Source organism: Diprion similis, chromosome 11, assembly GCF_021155765.1.
Source record: "Diprion similis isolate iyDipSimi1 chromosome 11, iyDipSimi1.1, whole genome shotgun sequence".
NCBI classification, from domain to species: domain Eukaryota; kingdom Metazoa; phylum Arthropoda; class Insecta; order Hymenoptera; family Diprionidae; genus Diprion; species Diprion similis.
The window spans coordinates 8,002,521-8,018,997 of record NC_060115.1 but is presented as its reverse complement, the minus strand read 5'-3'; the positions used below and the strand labels follow the sequence as shown (position 1 = coordinate 8,018,997).

Sequence of the window (16,477 nt, the reverse complement as noted above, 5' to 3'; positions counted from 1 at the left end):
TCTAACCTCAAAATATAAACAGTTGTATGAAAGAATGTGTACGTCTTAGAGATATTGCAAATTGAGATTATTTCTGAGATCAAGGTCTTTGATTTTATTGACATATATTTAATTCAGCTGTTTCTATTATAATTGGACAATTACTTCAATCACTATGCAGAAATCAGATGGTGGTGAGGAATTGTTGTTAAATAAATTCATATTTCGTATGTTAGTTGATTAAAATCAACCAAATCGCCTCGGCTAATATTGATAAAAATCGATCTGTCAACTTCAGGTAAAGGACGAGAGAAAAAATTATCCTGGGCTTATCGGAATAAAAAAAGAATTTTGAAAAACAAACGTGTTGAAGAGGCTCCTGAAGATACTACAAACGTACAGGTCCAAAATAAAAAGGCTCGAATTGTGCTTCGCAATCTTCCGTTCAAGGTAAAACTCTCTTTTGTAACCTTTCTTTAATTTAGGATCAAAAAATCATCAACACGTAATAATTTATCACTGATTTGATATTTTCAGGTTACCGAGGATGACATTAAAAAACATTATGCACCGTATGGTGAAATTGAGGAAATAAATCTACTACGTCATCCAGGTGGTAAACTGGTGGGTTGTGGTTTTGTGCAATTTAAAAAAGTCGAGCAAGCTTCAAAGGCGATATTCAACACAAATAAAAAAGAATTGCTTGGTAAGACTGAACGAAAAAAGGACAATATTTTTCTGATTTTATCGTTTAGTAAATATTAGCCCTCCAACCAAGTGCACTATCAATGAATATGAATCGTACATCTACATTGCTTTTAATAAAATTTTAGGAAGAATCATCGCTTCAGATTGGGCAATACCAAAATACAAATTTGCCGAAGGTATTAAGGACGATGTTGACAAAACTGAGGATGTAACTGATAAAACAGAAAGTAACACAGAAGCGAATACTCAAAATGAAGAGTCTACTTCTCTGTCGAAAACTCAATTGAAGAAAAATCTGAAGAAGAAAAAGAGAGACAAAGATAAACTGAAAAACGTTCAGAAACGAGCAAGGATTATAGTTCGAAATTTGTCATTTAATGTGAGGATTAGACTATACTCTTATTGATTCTAATGATTCTTAAGGGAAGACATTTTCGTATTGACTCCAAATAATAATTGATGATTTTAGATAACTGATGATTCATTGAAAGAACACTTTGCGCCGTTTGGCAACGTAGAAGAAGTCAAGATCCTGACTAGACCAGATGGAAAACTTGTCGGTTGTGGATTTGTTCAATACAGTAATGTACAGAGTGCCGCTAAAGCGATACATCATTTAAATTTAAAACCGCTGTTGGGTCGACCAATAGTGGTTGATTGGGCTGTACCAAAAACAAAGTTTGGTAAGGCTAATGAACAGAAGGATTCAAATGAAGCGGCAATAGAAGAAGTTGAAATAAAAAAGGAAGAACCCGACGAGGATGATTCAGGTTTGGATAAAGACCCAGACCAAAGTGATAGATTTTCAAAACTGGAAGCAGATCAATCTAACGACGGGTAAGTTCTAGCTTTTATTAATTATGGCCAAATTATATTAATCATATCTTTTTTTTTGCAGGGAGAGTGAGGATGAAAAACCTATTAATTCAAGTATAGAGGATGAAATAGTTGTCAAAGAAGATGAAGACGATGATGAAGATGAAGATGAAGATGAAGATGAGGATAAAGTGGAAGTTAAGATCTCACTAGATGAAGTGAATGATGAAAAATTTGAAGAGGACGAAGCTTCTCGACCACGCCGAATTTCTAATGACGTTAATGAGGGAAAAACAGTCTTTCTCAAAAATGTTCCCTTCTCCGCGACCAATGATGATCTTAGGAAATGCATGGAGCAGTTTGGTCCAGTCTACTACGCTCTTGTTTGTATGGACCCCCTTACGGAGCATTCAAAAGGAACAGCGTTTGTTAAATTCCAAGTAAGTTCTATACTGTAATATTTTATTAAATGATTAAAATTGATGTTCATAAAGAAACCGGTTTAATACCATTTACAGCACATGGAGGATGCTGAGAAATGTTTATCTGCTGGAACCGAGTTACGTATACACGATCAAACTCTAGATCCTCACAAGGCACTGAACAGAAATGAAGTACAGGATAAATCAGAGCTGAAAAAACAAAAAGTAACTGATTCTAGAAACTTGTATCTTGTCAAAGAAGGAGGTAAGATAATATGAAATTTATATGGATTAGATTATTGAGCAGCAACCCCATTCATTTGTTATTTAGTTTGTGCGTAACAACATGTGAACTATGGATTAATTGTTTATAGTGATACTGGCTAGTAGTCCAGCTGCAGTAGGAGTATCTGCAGGGGACATGGCTCGTCGTTTACAGTTAGAACAATGGAAATCGCAAATGCTGCGAAATTTAAATATGTTCGTTTCAAGGGTTCGTCTGGTTGTGCATAATTTACCGATTTCAGTGGATGACAAAAAGCTGCGAGAAATTTTCCAGAACCATTCTGGGCCAAAAGCAGTTATAAGAGAAGTAATAACCAATCGAGAACTCATTCTAAACGTCCCGATTTACTTATGACTCATATTCATGTTGATTTTATTTTTTTCAGGCCCGAGTGATGCGTGATTTACGAAACATTGAGGCCAATGGGATTGGCAGGTCTAAAGAATACGGTTTTGTTGCCTTTACAAGCCACGAAGATGCGCTGAAAGCGTTGAGAAGTATAAATAACAATCCAAAAATCTTCGGCCCTACCAAGGTAATTAATTTATATCTAACAAGATCTCGAATAAATAATTATCCAAACATCTCATTTTCAGAGGCCTATCGTTGCATTTTCAATCGAAAACAGAGTGATGGTTAATGCTATTAAAAAACGAGTCGAAAAAAGTCGAGAGCGCAATCCTCTGTGGACAGGAAGTAAACTGAAAACTAAGAATGACCGGCCCATGACAAACAAGAGAAAATACGAAGATGAAAAACCTTCGGATAACAAGAAAACTAATATTACTGATAGGCCGACTGTCAATAATAGAAACAAGGATCGTCGGCCTGCGAAGCACGCTAGATTAGAAAATGGTAATAACGAGGGTGATGTTCAGCCATATTCTGGCATAGCAAGTAAACCAGGAGAGAGAAAAATGCGATCAAGATTCAATCTCAAGTCTCAAGCTATTTTACATAATCAAAATTTGAAAAGAGAATTAAAAAATAAAAAGTCTAAAGCGAAAATTCAGCAGACGAAAAAAGAACAACGGATTTCTCAAAAAGAAATAAGGGTAAGTCTGAATTATACCTCCCCATTCACATGGAATTTGTGCCTCTGTTTTTTAAATGACCTTATTAAATTGATCATTGGTTAATTTTAATTTTGTTTATTTTATCAACAGCCGAAGCAGGGTTCAAAGAGAAAAGCGAACAAAGAAGATATAAACTTCAGCAAATTGGTAAACAATTATAAAAATAAATTAATGGCAACGCCTAAGGAAAAATCCAAGTGGTACGAAACGTGATAATTTATTTTTCAAAAATTAGGATATATTTTCGTTGTAATGCCATATAAATAAAATATATATACATTTTTTTTTTTTGTGAGACTGAATTGTAAATTAGGTAATTATAACTATCAATCAATGAACATTAAAGGCTTTTGTTTCACGAAAATGTATTGTGCTTACGAAATTATTACGCCAACAACAATTATATAGATCTATAATACCGCCTATTTATGTACAATAATCCAATTGTCTCGACATCTCGTTTTTTATCATGTAGAGTTCCAGTTTGAAATTTTTGTGAAAATTTCTTTCCCGAATCATTTATGATCCAGTACGCCTTATAATGGGCAACTTACATTTCGTTTTTCACGTTTACGGCGCTGGTTTGAATTTGCTGTGTTCAAAAGTTTCCCTAAGACATTGCGAGAAATTCAAACCATTATAATATTTGATGTCCACGTACCAGTATTTACTTATTCAAATTTTTATATGTTGAAAAGCGAACATTATCGTGAGCCTTTTAATTGTATGACATCTGAATTCGCAGCTGCGTAAGGCCCTTCATTACGGATACTATAGTGACACCATTGTTTAAGAAGTCATAATTAAGAAACGAACGAAAAAAATTTTCGAACGTTACATTAACAGTATTTATAACTGAACCAGTAAAATCGAAATAAAGAAATTTGGGTGAAAGGTCAAATATTCATTCGCCATCCGGATTCAGAATACTGTTGCGTTGTAACTGGTTAGGAGAATTAGGACATCCAGTTTGAGAGTCGAGAAAGGGGTTTCGAATAACCACAGGCCCTGTGGCAGAGGTGATCTTAATTGGAAGTATGCATGCGAATACTTTAAACTTGATTGGCAGTGAGGAAATTATTGGTGAAAAAATGTCTAGTCTTGAGAAAGAGGGAGCGCAGAAAGGGGGGTCAGATAAGACGGAATGCGGCTCTGGCCAGATGAATTCCGAAAGTTGGTTTATCTGACGGCTGTGATAGTGTTGCCGCTTTCTGCGGTCACGTCCAAAATCCGGAATAAAATTCACACGTTTTGTGCCATGAAGCCGCGGCCGTTTTAGTCGTCAAGGAGCACCAGTTTCAAAGGTCAATAGTCAAACACGCGAGAGATTGTACGTACAGGTGGTTACGTCAATAACCGGTATAATAATAAAATGTAGCGGATGTGAGAATACGTATATTTGCATAGTAGTATATTTGGTAGTGGAAAGAGCCACGCCGAATAGTTTACTTACTTCGGTCAGTATTAATGTAAAACTCGACAAGAGACACCGCAATTAAAACGATCGCCCGGTTATAGGAATCGGCATATAAGACGACGCCGAGCGCTCGGATAACACTGATGCGCCAAATGGCATGGATTTACCAAACTAACCAGGACCGACGGAGATGCGAATAACAAGAGGATCGGTTGCAAAAATCACAGAACTAGTTTCTGCGCTTGTATAGCGTGGGCGCTGCACAGGTTGAGCGGCTTGCGAGGTTGCTAAATTGCCTCACCAACTTATTGTGCAACAATGAAATAATAAAAAGTGACAATTTTATGCACTATCTTCTTTTTCTCTTCTTTCTTTCTAATCCACTTAAGTATTGGGTCACACTTTTCGCAGTTATATGTATAGGGAAAATGGGCCCGTATCTGAGAAATTGGAGCGTTCTAATTACGAGCGTTAATATAAGACCTTTTGCGACGTGAAAAGTTGAATGGCTTTGTGTTTACACGATGAACATGGTACTACGTATGAAAATGTTTGAATCGAAAAATGAATAAAATTATAACTAAAAGTTTGTAATTATAGTGTAATACTGTATCTGATAAATTAGTTCGAAACTTTGTAAAAAAAATTAAGGGGGGTAAAATCTTGATCTTTTGCTTTTTCGATTTGCTTAGTACAATATGATTATACATCTTCGTGACCTATTTTATTATTCATGATTCTGACCAGTCGGTGTGAGTATATATGTGACTAGAAGAGTAAGTGAGCATAGTCAATTGATATTTGATTTTGATTTTAATAATCATCTCTGATAGCCGTTAATTACATAGATTACAGATGCAAAATGTCGAATTGAATACAAATACGTGTGCAGCGAGAAAGAGCAGCAGTCTTCAACAGAAAACTACGAAAGTCTTTTAACAAATGACTGTGATTATAAAATTTAATACGATATTTTTCAAATTCAGTTGAAATTATCAGCAAATGCATATATATTACTTGCACAAATTTTATGTTCTAAAAAATCAAATATCTTATAACCACATATTTCTGCGCAACCGATACACTACGAAAGTAACCTAAGGGTCGCTATAAAATTCTAAAGCTGCGCTCGGTGGCGGCGTATGTTTTATAAAAGTGGTCCCGAGTTCCAAAACCCCTTCTATCGCTATCCCCATGTCGCTTCCTCGGTCGCGATCGAGGGTCTCGAGTACAACTCCTGCCTAATATCGCATTCAGTGTACTGTCTGTGTGGATACGAAACAGAATCGCGCTGACAAGAAGAAACCTTTTCATTATTCCTACCGCGATAAAATACCCAATTTTCAAGTATTTTATTTGTAACTTGATTTGAAAAATTGAAACAGTGAAGTGAAGTACTTTCGGAAAAAATCTGGTGATTGAATCCTACTTTCCGCAGTAACGGTGTTATTTATTACCAGGTTATTTTTCGGTCTACAGTTTTTGTGGAAAAAAAAGTTAAATCCTTGCTTGATGATGAATGCTTGATTTATACAGCACAACTTTGGGTAAATATTTCACCATTCAATTTTTCACACCTTTATAATCATTTCGCAACTTCTAAAATCATAGTAATAAATCATATGGGATGGTATTGTAATAATTTTGAGATGCGTGGGATGCGAGAGAATAGAAACACACACGTGCCCGCAGGGATAAGTGGGTTACGAGTCCTAAATTGTATCCGAAGCCGTTCCCTAATCTCCGATTCACCAAGTTTCGCCTGCAGCCTGTAGGTATACCCATAGACTAATTTATGACTCTCTATAACTTTCGCCTTTTCATATGAAGTGAACCGTCGATATTATTTCGATTCAAATCGCTAAGGACGGGGAGATAAAATCATTAAGTCCTGACATTATGAGCTTTAGATACAGCTTCATCATTTTTCAGAAATACAAACTCAAATGTTCAACGAACGGATAAAAAATTGTGATCATAACTCTCTGGACTAAATTCATCCCGTGTGAGTTTGTACAATAGGCATTTCATCACTTGCTTTTCATAATAACGAATCTCATTTCCTGTCCACTATAAATTACGTTGACATTATGTCGCTAAACAGTGCGTTACATGGGACAATATGTAAAAAAGATAAAGCACCGAGTACAGAACACCTGGAGATTAGGGTACATACGGAAATTATACGCTGAGCATCCTCTCTCTGCCTAATTGAATGCCGCAAAATAAATTCAGAGGTGAAATTTTTCTGGATCAATTGATACTCTGTACAGTACAACGTAAAACTGTTATGCATCATCTGTATACCGATGCTACAGGTTGATCGATATTTTTTGTGGAAGGTGAAACTGCGATGGCACACTTGAGGCATCGCGGAATATTTGGTGTGTCGAAACTTCGATGTACATTTTCGACAGACACAACCCAAAACGTTACCAGATCGTTAGACAAGTCTGCGGATGTTGCGCTGGACTTCGAATGGAACGAGGCCAAGCCTTATACGGAAGTTCCTGGGCCAAAGCCTTTGCCGTTCCTTGGCAATACATGGCGATTTTTACCCTACGTAGGTGAGTCATGGTGGAGCTACGTTGAATATGAGAATTAATTTTGGAAAGTCGTTTTAGATCACGATGGAAGTTGACGAGCTGTACGATTAAGCGAGTGCATGATCCACCTGTATCAAGATTATTAGTGTTAATTCGAGAACCTAATAAATAAAACTCCGAATCGATATCTGTATTCAAAAATACGCTTATCATCTATTTGATGGTTATGGAACCGAGGACTTGGATATAAATTTTTCTTAAAACTTTGCCGTTTCGCGAGGGAAGATTTGTACTTTTTCTTTCTCTACCGCCACAAAATTCTCTGACTTTTGCTTGACCAGTGACCACCACGTATATATATCCGATATATATCCGTTCTGTGTTTCACAGCTTAATCAATGTTAACAATAAATTATTACCTGTCGTGTCTCTACCGTCAGCGTATGATTGACAATAATAAAATAATATTTATGTTATATTATTGAGAATCGCTGACTACGGTAAAATGACGTTGCTTTCTTACGTAAATAGCGTTTGTTAATTTCATTCAACAGTAAATGATATATCAATATATTGGTCGGAGGAAATGATCGGTTCATCTTCTAGTCCTTTTAATATCTGCATGTATCGTGTGTTACTCCGCACCTCGCTATACCCAACACAAAAGAAATGCAATCAGCTGCAGAATAAAATCAGAGATTGGGTTAAATGTGAATGGAGCAATATGATCGGCCATGCACTTTTATCATCTTTTACGGACAGTCGTACACCGATTGTGAAGCACGGAAACCGAAAAAATGGGTAAAGAAACGGCGAGGAATCACCGGATGTGGGAGAAATGCTGCTTTTGACTGTTTTTGTTCCCGAATTTTTTACATCAGAATGAAAGTTTTTTAAATCGCTCTTGATACCGAGTTATAATGCACAGTTCACGGAATATTCACAAATTAGTTTATACTCTTGAATAAATTTTTGAAAATGTTATTCGAGATTCTTGGAATCGAAAAGAAAGTTCGCTCAATACTTTACCCAGATTAGGGTAAAATAATGATGCACTGAAATTTGTATACAAATTCAGAATAACTCGATAGTTGCCTACTTTCACTCCCGCAGTAGAGTGCATTTTTCGACTAGGTAGAATCGCAAAATCATTAATAACGAATTTTTTTTTTCTTCTTTGGTCCCGCAGGCGATTTCAAAATTGAGGAGGTCGACAAGGTTTCGAAACGGCTGCACAAAAAATACGGTAGTGTTGTAAAAATTGCGGGTCTTCTGGGTCGTCCGGATATGGTTTTTCTGTACGACGCTGATGAAATTGAGCGGGTCTTTCGCAGCGAGGAAAAAATGCCTCATCGGCCATCCATGCCTTCCTTAAACTACTACAAACACGTCTTGCGCAAGGATTTCTTCGGCGAAGATGCCGGGGTCATTGCAGTGTGAGCATGAAACTTTCCTCCGAGTGTACTCGAGAGTGTCATTTCACCTGTACTCTAAGGTCCGATGCAATAACGCGAAGCACTTTCCGCTTCGCGGACATTAATTAGACTCCTCCCAACCGCAACTAATGATTTCGCAGCGACGACGCTCAAGATAAGTGGACGGTGGTTTCTCTGATCTTTTGTTCTACTTTCAATGTCATTTTATCACGCGTGTCCTGCATGCAGTAGAAACGGAAAATTACTGACAATGAATCGATTTGAAGCGTGCAATTCTAGACAGTAGAAGATTAGAGAAGATTGGGGGTGAAATGTGGAAAAATTGCGTATTTCATCGATTATGTATCTGAGGTAATATAAAAGCTTTGAAATTATTCTAGAGCACCCGGTTCACTGTGGTTTTTGACACCGCAGTTACCACACGTACTTTCTCAGCTAAAAATTAGTGCAGTCATATATGTGCTCGAGATTGTTACTGATACATATAATTATAACGGGTTCTTGTGACGTTCTTTACGGAGAGAGTGCACGACTAGAAGCTAACCCATCGATGTAGAAACTCTTGTCTGTGTCTTTTGAAATTAGACACAATCCGCGGTTGAATCTTCAGCGGTTGTTTCAACGAACTTTAGACCCGAACAATTTGCCAACGGTATTTTCAATTCTCCTTCGCGCATACAATCATCTCGAATGAGTAGAAAGTTTTATAGCTCAATTTACGATTTTATCATGTTTCCGATTACACGTATCATTCGAAAGTCTGCATTACGTATTCGTATTCATAATGATATACAGCTAGGTAAGATTTGTTACACTGTGACTACGAATTTAATCAATTCAAATTAATTGCAGACGTAGGAAAGATTTTAGAAACATTCGAATATATTTAAACGGCCTGCACGATTCGCCCGCTAAGTCGCTCGGCCAAATCAGGATGACTGATTTACGTACGTTGCAAATTATGACCTAAATTAACAAATTCGAGAATTAATGTATCCGTTACGTTTCAGGCACGGCGAGAGCTGGTATAATTTTCGAAGCAAAGTACAGCAGGTGATGCTACAGCCGCGAACTGCTAAACTTTACATCGGTGCAGTCCAAGAAGCAAGCGAAGCTTTCGTTCAAAGGTTCAACCCCGATCATAGCAATAATTCTAACGGTATCAAGGAATGATCAATCATATTTTGTCTCTCCTTTCAGAGTGAAAAAAGTACGAAATTACAAGGATGAAACACCCGACCATTTTCTCAACGAAATTCACAAATGGTCTTTGGAGTGTGAGTATATTGAATTATTATAACTTTCATGCGTTATGTATGCTGATGTATATTCATTGGCGTGAGTTTTTCCAAATTCTAATGTTCGAAGAGGTCGGTACAACGACCTTATTCGTTACAGCTATAGCTCGTGTGGCTTTGGACGTAAGATTGGGGTGCCTCGACGATGACGCACCCCTGGAGACGCAGGAGCTGATCGACGCGGTGAATGTATTTTTCAAAAACGTTGGTGTCCTCGAGCTGAAGGTCCCATTTTGGAGACTGTTCAACACTCCAACCTGGCTGAAATACGTAAAAGCCCTGGATACGATAGTCGAGTGCGAATCATTAACATCCCCATTCGGTTTTTCTTCCTCACTCGAAAAAAATTTTACACTGAGCTACCCTTGTTTGACACAAATATAAATTCATTTTTTCAATCCTTCTAAAATTTATCATGTTTCCATGCTGCAGAATCACCTCGAAGCACACCAACGCGGCGCTGACCAGAACGAAAACGAAAGAAATTACGGGGGATGCGAAAACTGATCCTTCATTGCTGGAAAGGATACTGGCCATGGATACAGGGGTTAAAATCGCGACCATTTTAGCTCTCGATCTATTCTTAGTGGGAATAGACACAGTGAGTGGTTTCAATCATAAAGTAGTCGTGAAGTCGGAGTCTAGTAGTAAATTACTTTGGCTAACCAGTAATTTTTATACCGTTAATTAGAAAAAAAATTTAATCATACATCGTAACCATAATGAGAAACGCTAATGATCACTTGACGTTTCTTCGCAGACTTCAAACGCGGTCGCATCCGTTATTTACCAGCTCGCATTACACCCGGAGAAGCAGAGAAAACTTTATGAAGAAGTTTCAGCGGTTATGCCTCCCCCGGGAACTCCAATTGAGGCTAAACACGTGGAAGACATGAAATACCTGAAAGCCTGCATCAAAGAAACCCTGAGGTATATGCATGTGATATAAGAAATAATCGTGTCGTAATTTTTTTTTAAGGATTAGAAATCCCCAATAGGTTTTACACGGATCTTACTAATGGATGTAGAATTGTACTCATAATCTCGCAAAGGATCTAAATAATCGTAATACTATTTTTCACGATGTTTTTTCTGCAGAATGTATCCAGTTGTTATCGGGAATGGACGGTGCATGACGAAAGATACCGTCATCGGGGGTTACCAAATACCAGAAGGTGTAAGTATCCAAGTTCTGTATTTATGGTCTCGATCCAATTCGGATATATATCTGGTATTCCATGAATGCGTAAGATTGATATCGATCCTTAATATCTGTCCGTCATTATTCCAATCCGAAGTTTGTATGTAACATTAATCAAATAAACTGTTTCCCAACATCCCAGACTCGATAGTTACCATATTGATATACTTCCAGGTCCAAATAGTATTCCAACATTACGTGATTAGCAATCAAGATAAATACTTTCCCGGAAGTGAAGAATTTCTTCCGGAGAGATGGATGACCGGACGTGATTTCAATCATGGAGTAAAACACGCCTTCGCTTCTTTGCCGTTTGGTTACGGACGTCGAATGTGTTTGGGAAGACGATTTGCCGAGTTGGAAATGATTATTGTTCTTGCTAAGGTGCGTAAAAAAGTTTCGGTTCTCAATAATTAATGGGAAATATAGTTAGAATGCTCGAATGACACTTTGGCATTCATGTATTGATTGAAATCAATTCTTTTCTTCAAGGTCATCCAATCATTCAAACTTGAATACCACTACGATAAACTAGATTATCACATTGATCCAATGTACACACCGAAGGGACCGCTTAGAATTAAGATGATCGACAGGTAATCAAAAAATTATACCTGCACCAAGTAGCTCGCATTCAACCTACTTTGAACGGAAACAGTGCAGCTATATTCAGAAGGTTGAAATTTCTTTTTGATTAACAATTGAACAAAGACTAAAGCTATTGTATTTCGAATACATTTAATTATTTAATTTACAAGTTGTAGTTTAAGGATGTTCACTGCAGTGGAAAATAAAGTGAGATTAAATAGAAATAATTCTTTACTGGTACAACGTTTAGACAATCGTCGAGATAGATAATAATCTCGTTATTTATATGTACAAATTAAATATAAAATATTAATTTGGCCTATGAGTACTCGGAATTTATTTGACTTTGAAAGGGATTCGGTCCATCCCTTTCAATCTCCCGCAGCGTTTCATCTCTTCAGCATCTTGAACTTCAGTTCACCGTCAGGTGCGTACATAAACGTCACTTTGTACTTCAAAGGCTCGTGATGATACTCTAATTTATAAGAGCGAATAAGCTAGAAGATAAAATGAGTACTAAGTGTTAAGTTCACATATGTTTATGCTGTAACCATTTTTCGGTTGGGTTTCAATTATCCGTGTACAACAATAAACATGGATATGTCCGTAAAAAATTTTCACCAAGTTTCTCGTATTATAAAAATAATGACAGGACACATAATATGTTGTGATAATCACCGCGAACAATCCTGATGTTTCTCTGAAAATCTGAAAAGTATTTTGTGGCCTCTCGTGGCAATGATCTCGCCAATTTACGTATTCTAATATGTATAGACGTTTCCACGTAACATCTGCCGAAAGTTCCTAGAAAACGAGAGACGTTTGATTGGCGGATGTAACATACCTTCGTTAGAAGAACTTGCATTTCCAAGTCGGCAAATCTTCTTCCGAGACACATTCGAGCCCCGTAACCGTAAGGAAGCGACGCGAATGGATGGAGTTTTTCATTAGCGGATTCCTTCAGCCATCTTTCGGGCTTGAACGATTTTGCGTCAGCCACATATTCCTCCATGTTGCCCGTGACCAGAGTGGGAAATACTACTTGGACCTGGACGAGGAACAGGGAAAAATATTTCCGAATAGTTTACCTTTTTTGTTAAAAAATTTTTGGAGACAGAACTCACCCCTTTGGGTACTTTGTAACCGCAGATCACAGTATCGTTTTGGAGTGTTCTTCCGTTACCAATCACTGTAGAATAAACTCTGTAACAAGGAAGCCGACAAGCTTGCATATGATTTCTTAAATCGTAAAAATGGGTACATTTTCATATTCTTGTTGTTGATCTTTAACTCACCGAAACACTTCACGGATGAATGCCTTCATGTAGACAGCCTGGTCCAGATGTTGAGTAGTGATCGGCACATTAGGATCCGGAAGGATCTTTAACAGTTCTTGGTACATTTTTTCCTGTGCTTCAGGTCTCGTCGCTAGTTGATAGAGAATCGAGCAAACTGCCATCGAGATCTGAAGTATGAAAAATCTCATGGTATTTCAAAATCAGTCAAGCGTTGTTTCCATACGTTATGTTCACGAACTTACTGTATCAATGCCGACTAGAATAAGATCCAAGGCAAGAATATACGCCATTTTCGGATCAGTTTCTTTGGCCAAGATTCTTTCCACTAGTGACAAGTCGGTTTCGCTAACAGATTTTTTCGTTTTCAGCCTTTCCATTGCTTCGTCGATGTGCTTCATGCATATCCTGATGAGTCGAAAAGACTTTCCGTTACTTTCATGGTTACTATAGTGTGATTCATTTATATTCTTACGTACCAATACGGTATCGGTTAAAGATTATGGACAGTTTGCGACAATGCTTACTTGATAAAATAGTCCATGTTACGAACATAGCGAGTCCAGAGCGGAGTTGGAATGTACCTCCAGAAGGGTGCCTTCAACTCCAAGACAGCCACGTTCCTCAGCGCGTATTTAGCTGCGTCAATTATTTTTTGAGGCTCGGAATCAGGCGCTAAATTTTCTCCAAGGCAGCCCAACCTTACGTCAAGGGCAACTCTCCCTATGCCTAAGATAGACGAAGAAATGCAGTATTTAGAGAGCTGAACAAATTGGTGATATTCTTTTGAGAAGTATACCTACACTCAAGAGCCCATTTGTGAATTTCATTATCGAAATCAGCTGGTAATTCTCCATCCTCTCTCTTGATTTCATCCATTCTGAAATATAAGCGTGATTAGATTACCACTCTTGCTTTCTATAGACTTCAATTTCGTCAACTGTATTGTACAGCACATATCACCCTCTACCTCTGGATGAAGTCATCAGTCACCACTCCAATGGGTTGAATGTACTTTCTGACCGTCACGGGTTGTAAAACTGGCTTCTGAACTCGTGTGCGAAATTCTCTCCAAGGTTCACCATGCCTTTAATACCCAGAATAAAAATCTCTTTATTTTACAATCTGAAATTTTTCCCACGATTTTTTACACTCGAGTCTAATTCATACCAAAATTTGTCCGTAAACGAATGTCGATGACGAAGGAATACAAGTTTAATTGTGGCAATATAAGTGCGTGTAATTCAAGAAAACTGTTTCTTACACCCCGACGACTCCTGGTAAGTCACCAAAGAATTCCTTGCGTACGGTGCCCTTATAGTGGACGAGACAGGGCATGGAGGGTCTGAAGGGAGTCGGTCCCTCGTGGCGATAGACTTTTTCTATCTCGTCAGCATCATAGACGAAAAGAAGGTCTGGTCTCCCAATGAGGCCAGTGAGCCTCACGATCTTTCCGTAATGTTGATGAAATAATTCCGAAATTTTCGCAACGTCGGATATCTTGTACTGACCGATAACTGGCAAGAGTCTCCATGTGTTTCCGAGTATCGGCAGTGGCTTGGGTCCCGGGATTGTCTCGTAGGGTAAAGCCCCGTTTATATCTGGAGATTGGGATGCTGCAACATTTTTGTTAATGCTGGTTGCGTCGGTGCATAACGTCCGACGAACCACCGACTTCCATCTGAAGAGTCTTCCCATAGCGAATGCGGCTAACAAAAAATGAAAACTGATCACTGTGCACTGTTCATTGTATATTGGATTTAAAGAGAAATATGATGGACCAGGTTGGGGACTGAGTGAAAGTATATATTGCACCATACAGCGCTGTGGATGAGTAAATATTCGACAATTCGATAAATTTCATGTCATGAATTATTGTGATCTATAGCAACATGTTACTTGCAAATTATAAGAATTATCAAAAGAGCACGAATTCCATATAAACTGTGAAGTGACATGAAAATGAGACATGTGATCAGTGCTCAAAATGAGCCGGTTTAATCTTAACAACCCTAACTATGTCAACGGTTGCGTCGGCTTGCGCGGAATGATCGTCGAGCTACTTTCACTTCAGATAGACACTTGACTGTGACGATCTCGTTACGGGACTTTCCTCTCACAATTTCCGTCAAATGAGATGTGCTCTGCTGGGTACACACAAAATAACTCACGCAATTGTACTATGACATCATGAAACTAAGCGAGAGGTGTGGTTTCTGTACCAAAGTCATTAGAATTCTATACCCGTAATTTCACGCAGTTATTTCAAAGATCAGCGGATAATAATAACTTAGAAGAATGGATAGCAATCAAGTCAACTTTACCTAATCCTCATTCGGTTGATAATTTACTGCTATAATTCGCGGATGAAACGTTTTAACGAAATACACTGACCTAAGCAGACACACTGGATTTTAAACTGGCACCACGAACTAACAGGCTACGAACTACGTGTTTAAGCTCCACGATTAAGCTCTCACCTGTTTCGTGGTTGGTCTCAAACTCGAGCCTCAACGGAAGTAGCACGGTTAGCTACTCGCGGCAAGGAATGTCTTCCACCTCCATTAACACGTACACTCTTCACATTACGCGAAACCGACCGTATATATAGTCAAATGTAAATATTAGTACTCGTATCACGGCCTGCAAAACTCTGCGTACACAGGATCAATTGATCGATCACGCAGCTAGTAGCTCGAGGAACTCGATCTGCATCTTTCGGTTTTTGAATCTTCTACTTTGAAGATTGCCATTAGTAAAAGAATAATTTTTCCTCGGAATGAATTTCTCTCAAACCAAAATCCTGACATTCTCGAATTGTTGACATATTTTTCGATTTCAGCGCAAATATATTATACTCTTCGACCCCTGAATGTAAAAAAAATTTTAATCCAGTGTTGTTACATAATGATTAGTTATTGTGGTATACATTGTTTTCAAAATAGAAGAATCAATGTTTCAATTACATTCGTGTCAGTTTCTTTCTATTGAATTATTCCCAAACGTTAGGGTCACGTAAAAATAACAAAAACAGCTCTGCAAAAATCAACCTGGCTACGGTTGATTTTATATAAAAATTCGACACGCAGATGTGATTCCGCGAAACGTCATCTCGGCGGAATTCACACCGCGTGGAATGCGAAATTATGGATAGCAAAGATAGAAAATGATATACATTAGTACTCAATTTCGTGTACGAACGCTCTTAACAATCGGAGGATCCATCTACCCAAAGGGAGATCCTCTTTGATAGATACGTCTGTTCTCTTAATATTTGATAATCACACTCATGATTCATATAACGCGCGTCTTCGTGGATGCGCACCACGAGGTCCACTTCAAGTTTATCGATGGATAAAGCGTTGACATGAAGATCACTGAAGACGTGGATCATGTCAGTCATGTGTAT

General features: G+C 38.0%; 3 protein-coding genes across 7 annotated transcripts; 2 read left to right on the top strand and 1 right to left on the bottom strand.

The window, feature by feature from the left end:
- Positions 1 to 9: 9 nt before the first annotated feature.
- Positions 10 to 3,541, top strand: LOC124412373 (RNA-binding protein 28). The gene is made up of 11 exons (XM_046892194.1): positions 10 to 173; positions 278 to 429; positions 517 to 685; positions 813 to 1,066; positions 1,157 to 1,524; positions 1,586 to 1,943; positions 2,022 to 2,190; positions 2,300 to 2,517; positions 2,597 to 2,746; positions 2,808 to 3,266; positions 3,378 to 3,541. The coding sequence occupies exons 1-11, from the start codon at positions 155 to 157 to the stop codon at positions 3,498 to 3,500; spliced, it is 2,439 nt and encodes an 812-aa protein (XP_046748150.1). The 5' UTR covers positions 10 to 154; the 3' UTR covers positions 3,501 to 3,541.
- A 2,419-nt stretch (positions 3,542 to 5,960) lies between these two features.
- On the top strand, positions 5,961 to 11,836 carry LOC124412297 (probable cytochrome P450 49a1). Of its 3 annotated transcripts, XM_046892047.1 has the most exons (11): positions 5,961 to 6,251; positions 7,047 to 7,271; positions 8,440 to 8,686; positions 9,697 to 9,813; positions 9,887 to 9,963; positions 10,085 to 10,280; positions 10,417 to 10,585; positions 10,745 to 10,914; positions 11,083 to 11,161; positions 11,360 to 11,569; positions 11,678 to 11,836. In XM_046892047.1, exons 1-11 carry the CDS (start codon positions 6,224 to 6,226, stop codon positions 11,783 to 11,785), a joined length of 1,626 nt encoding a protein of 541 aa, XP_046748003.1. In that variant the 5' UTR covers positions 5,961 to 6,223; the 3' UTR covers positions 11,786 to 11,836. The 3 variants fall into 3 exon arrangements, with proteins under 3 accessions (XP_046748003.1, XP_046748004.1, XP_046748005.1); XM_046892048.1 differs by lacking the exon at positions 8,440 to 8,686 and having other exon boundaries at positions 5,963 to 6,251; XM_046892049.1 differs by lacking the exons at positions 5,961 to 6,251; positions 7,047 to 7,271 and having other exon boundaries at positions 8,440 to 8,496; positions 8,585 to 8,686.
- A 145-nt stretch (positions 11,837 to 11,981) lies between these two features.
- LOC124412298 (probable cytochrome P450 301a1, mitochondrial) lies at positions 11,982 to 15,571 on the bottom strand. Of its 3 annotated transcripts, none has more exons than XM_046892053.1 (10): positions 15,549 to 15,571; positions 14,333 to 14,777; positions 14,039 to 14,155; positions 13,872 to 13,948; positions 13,596 to 13,797; positions 13,314 to 13,476; positions 13,069 to 13,238; positions 12,898 to 12,976; positions 12,618 to 12,821; positions 11,982 to 12,270 (listed from the first exon to the last, which is right to left on the bottom strand). In XM_046892053.1, the coding sequence occupies exons 2-10, from the start codon at positions 14,764 to 14,766 to the stop codon at positions 12,163 to 12,165; spliced, it is 1,554 nt and encodes a 517-aa protein (XP_046748009.1). In that variant the 5' UTR covers positions 14,767 to 14,777; positions 15,549 to 15,571; the 3' UTR covers positions 11,982 to 12,162. The 3 variants fall into 3 exon arrangements, with proteins under 3 accessions (XP_046748009.1, XP_046748008.1, XP_046748006.1); XM_046892052.1 differs by having other exon boundaries at positions 15,463 to 15,561; XM_046892050.1 differs by lacking the exon at positions 15,549 to 15,571 and adding an exon at positions 15,393 to 15,536.
- Between the last annotated feature and the right edge of the window lie 906 nt (positions 15,572 to 16,477).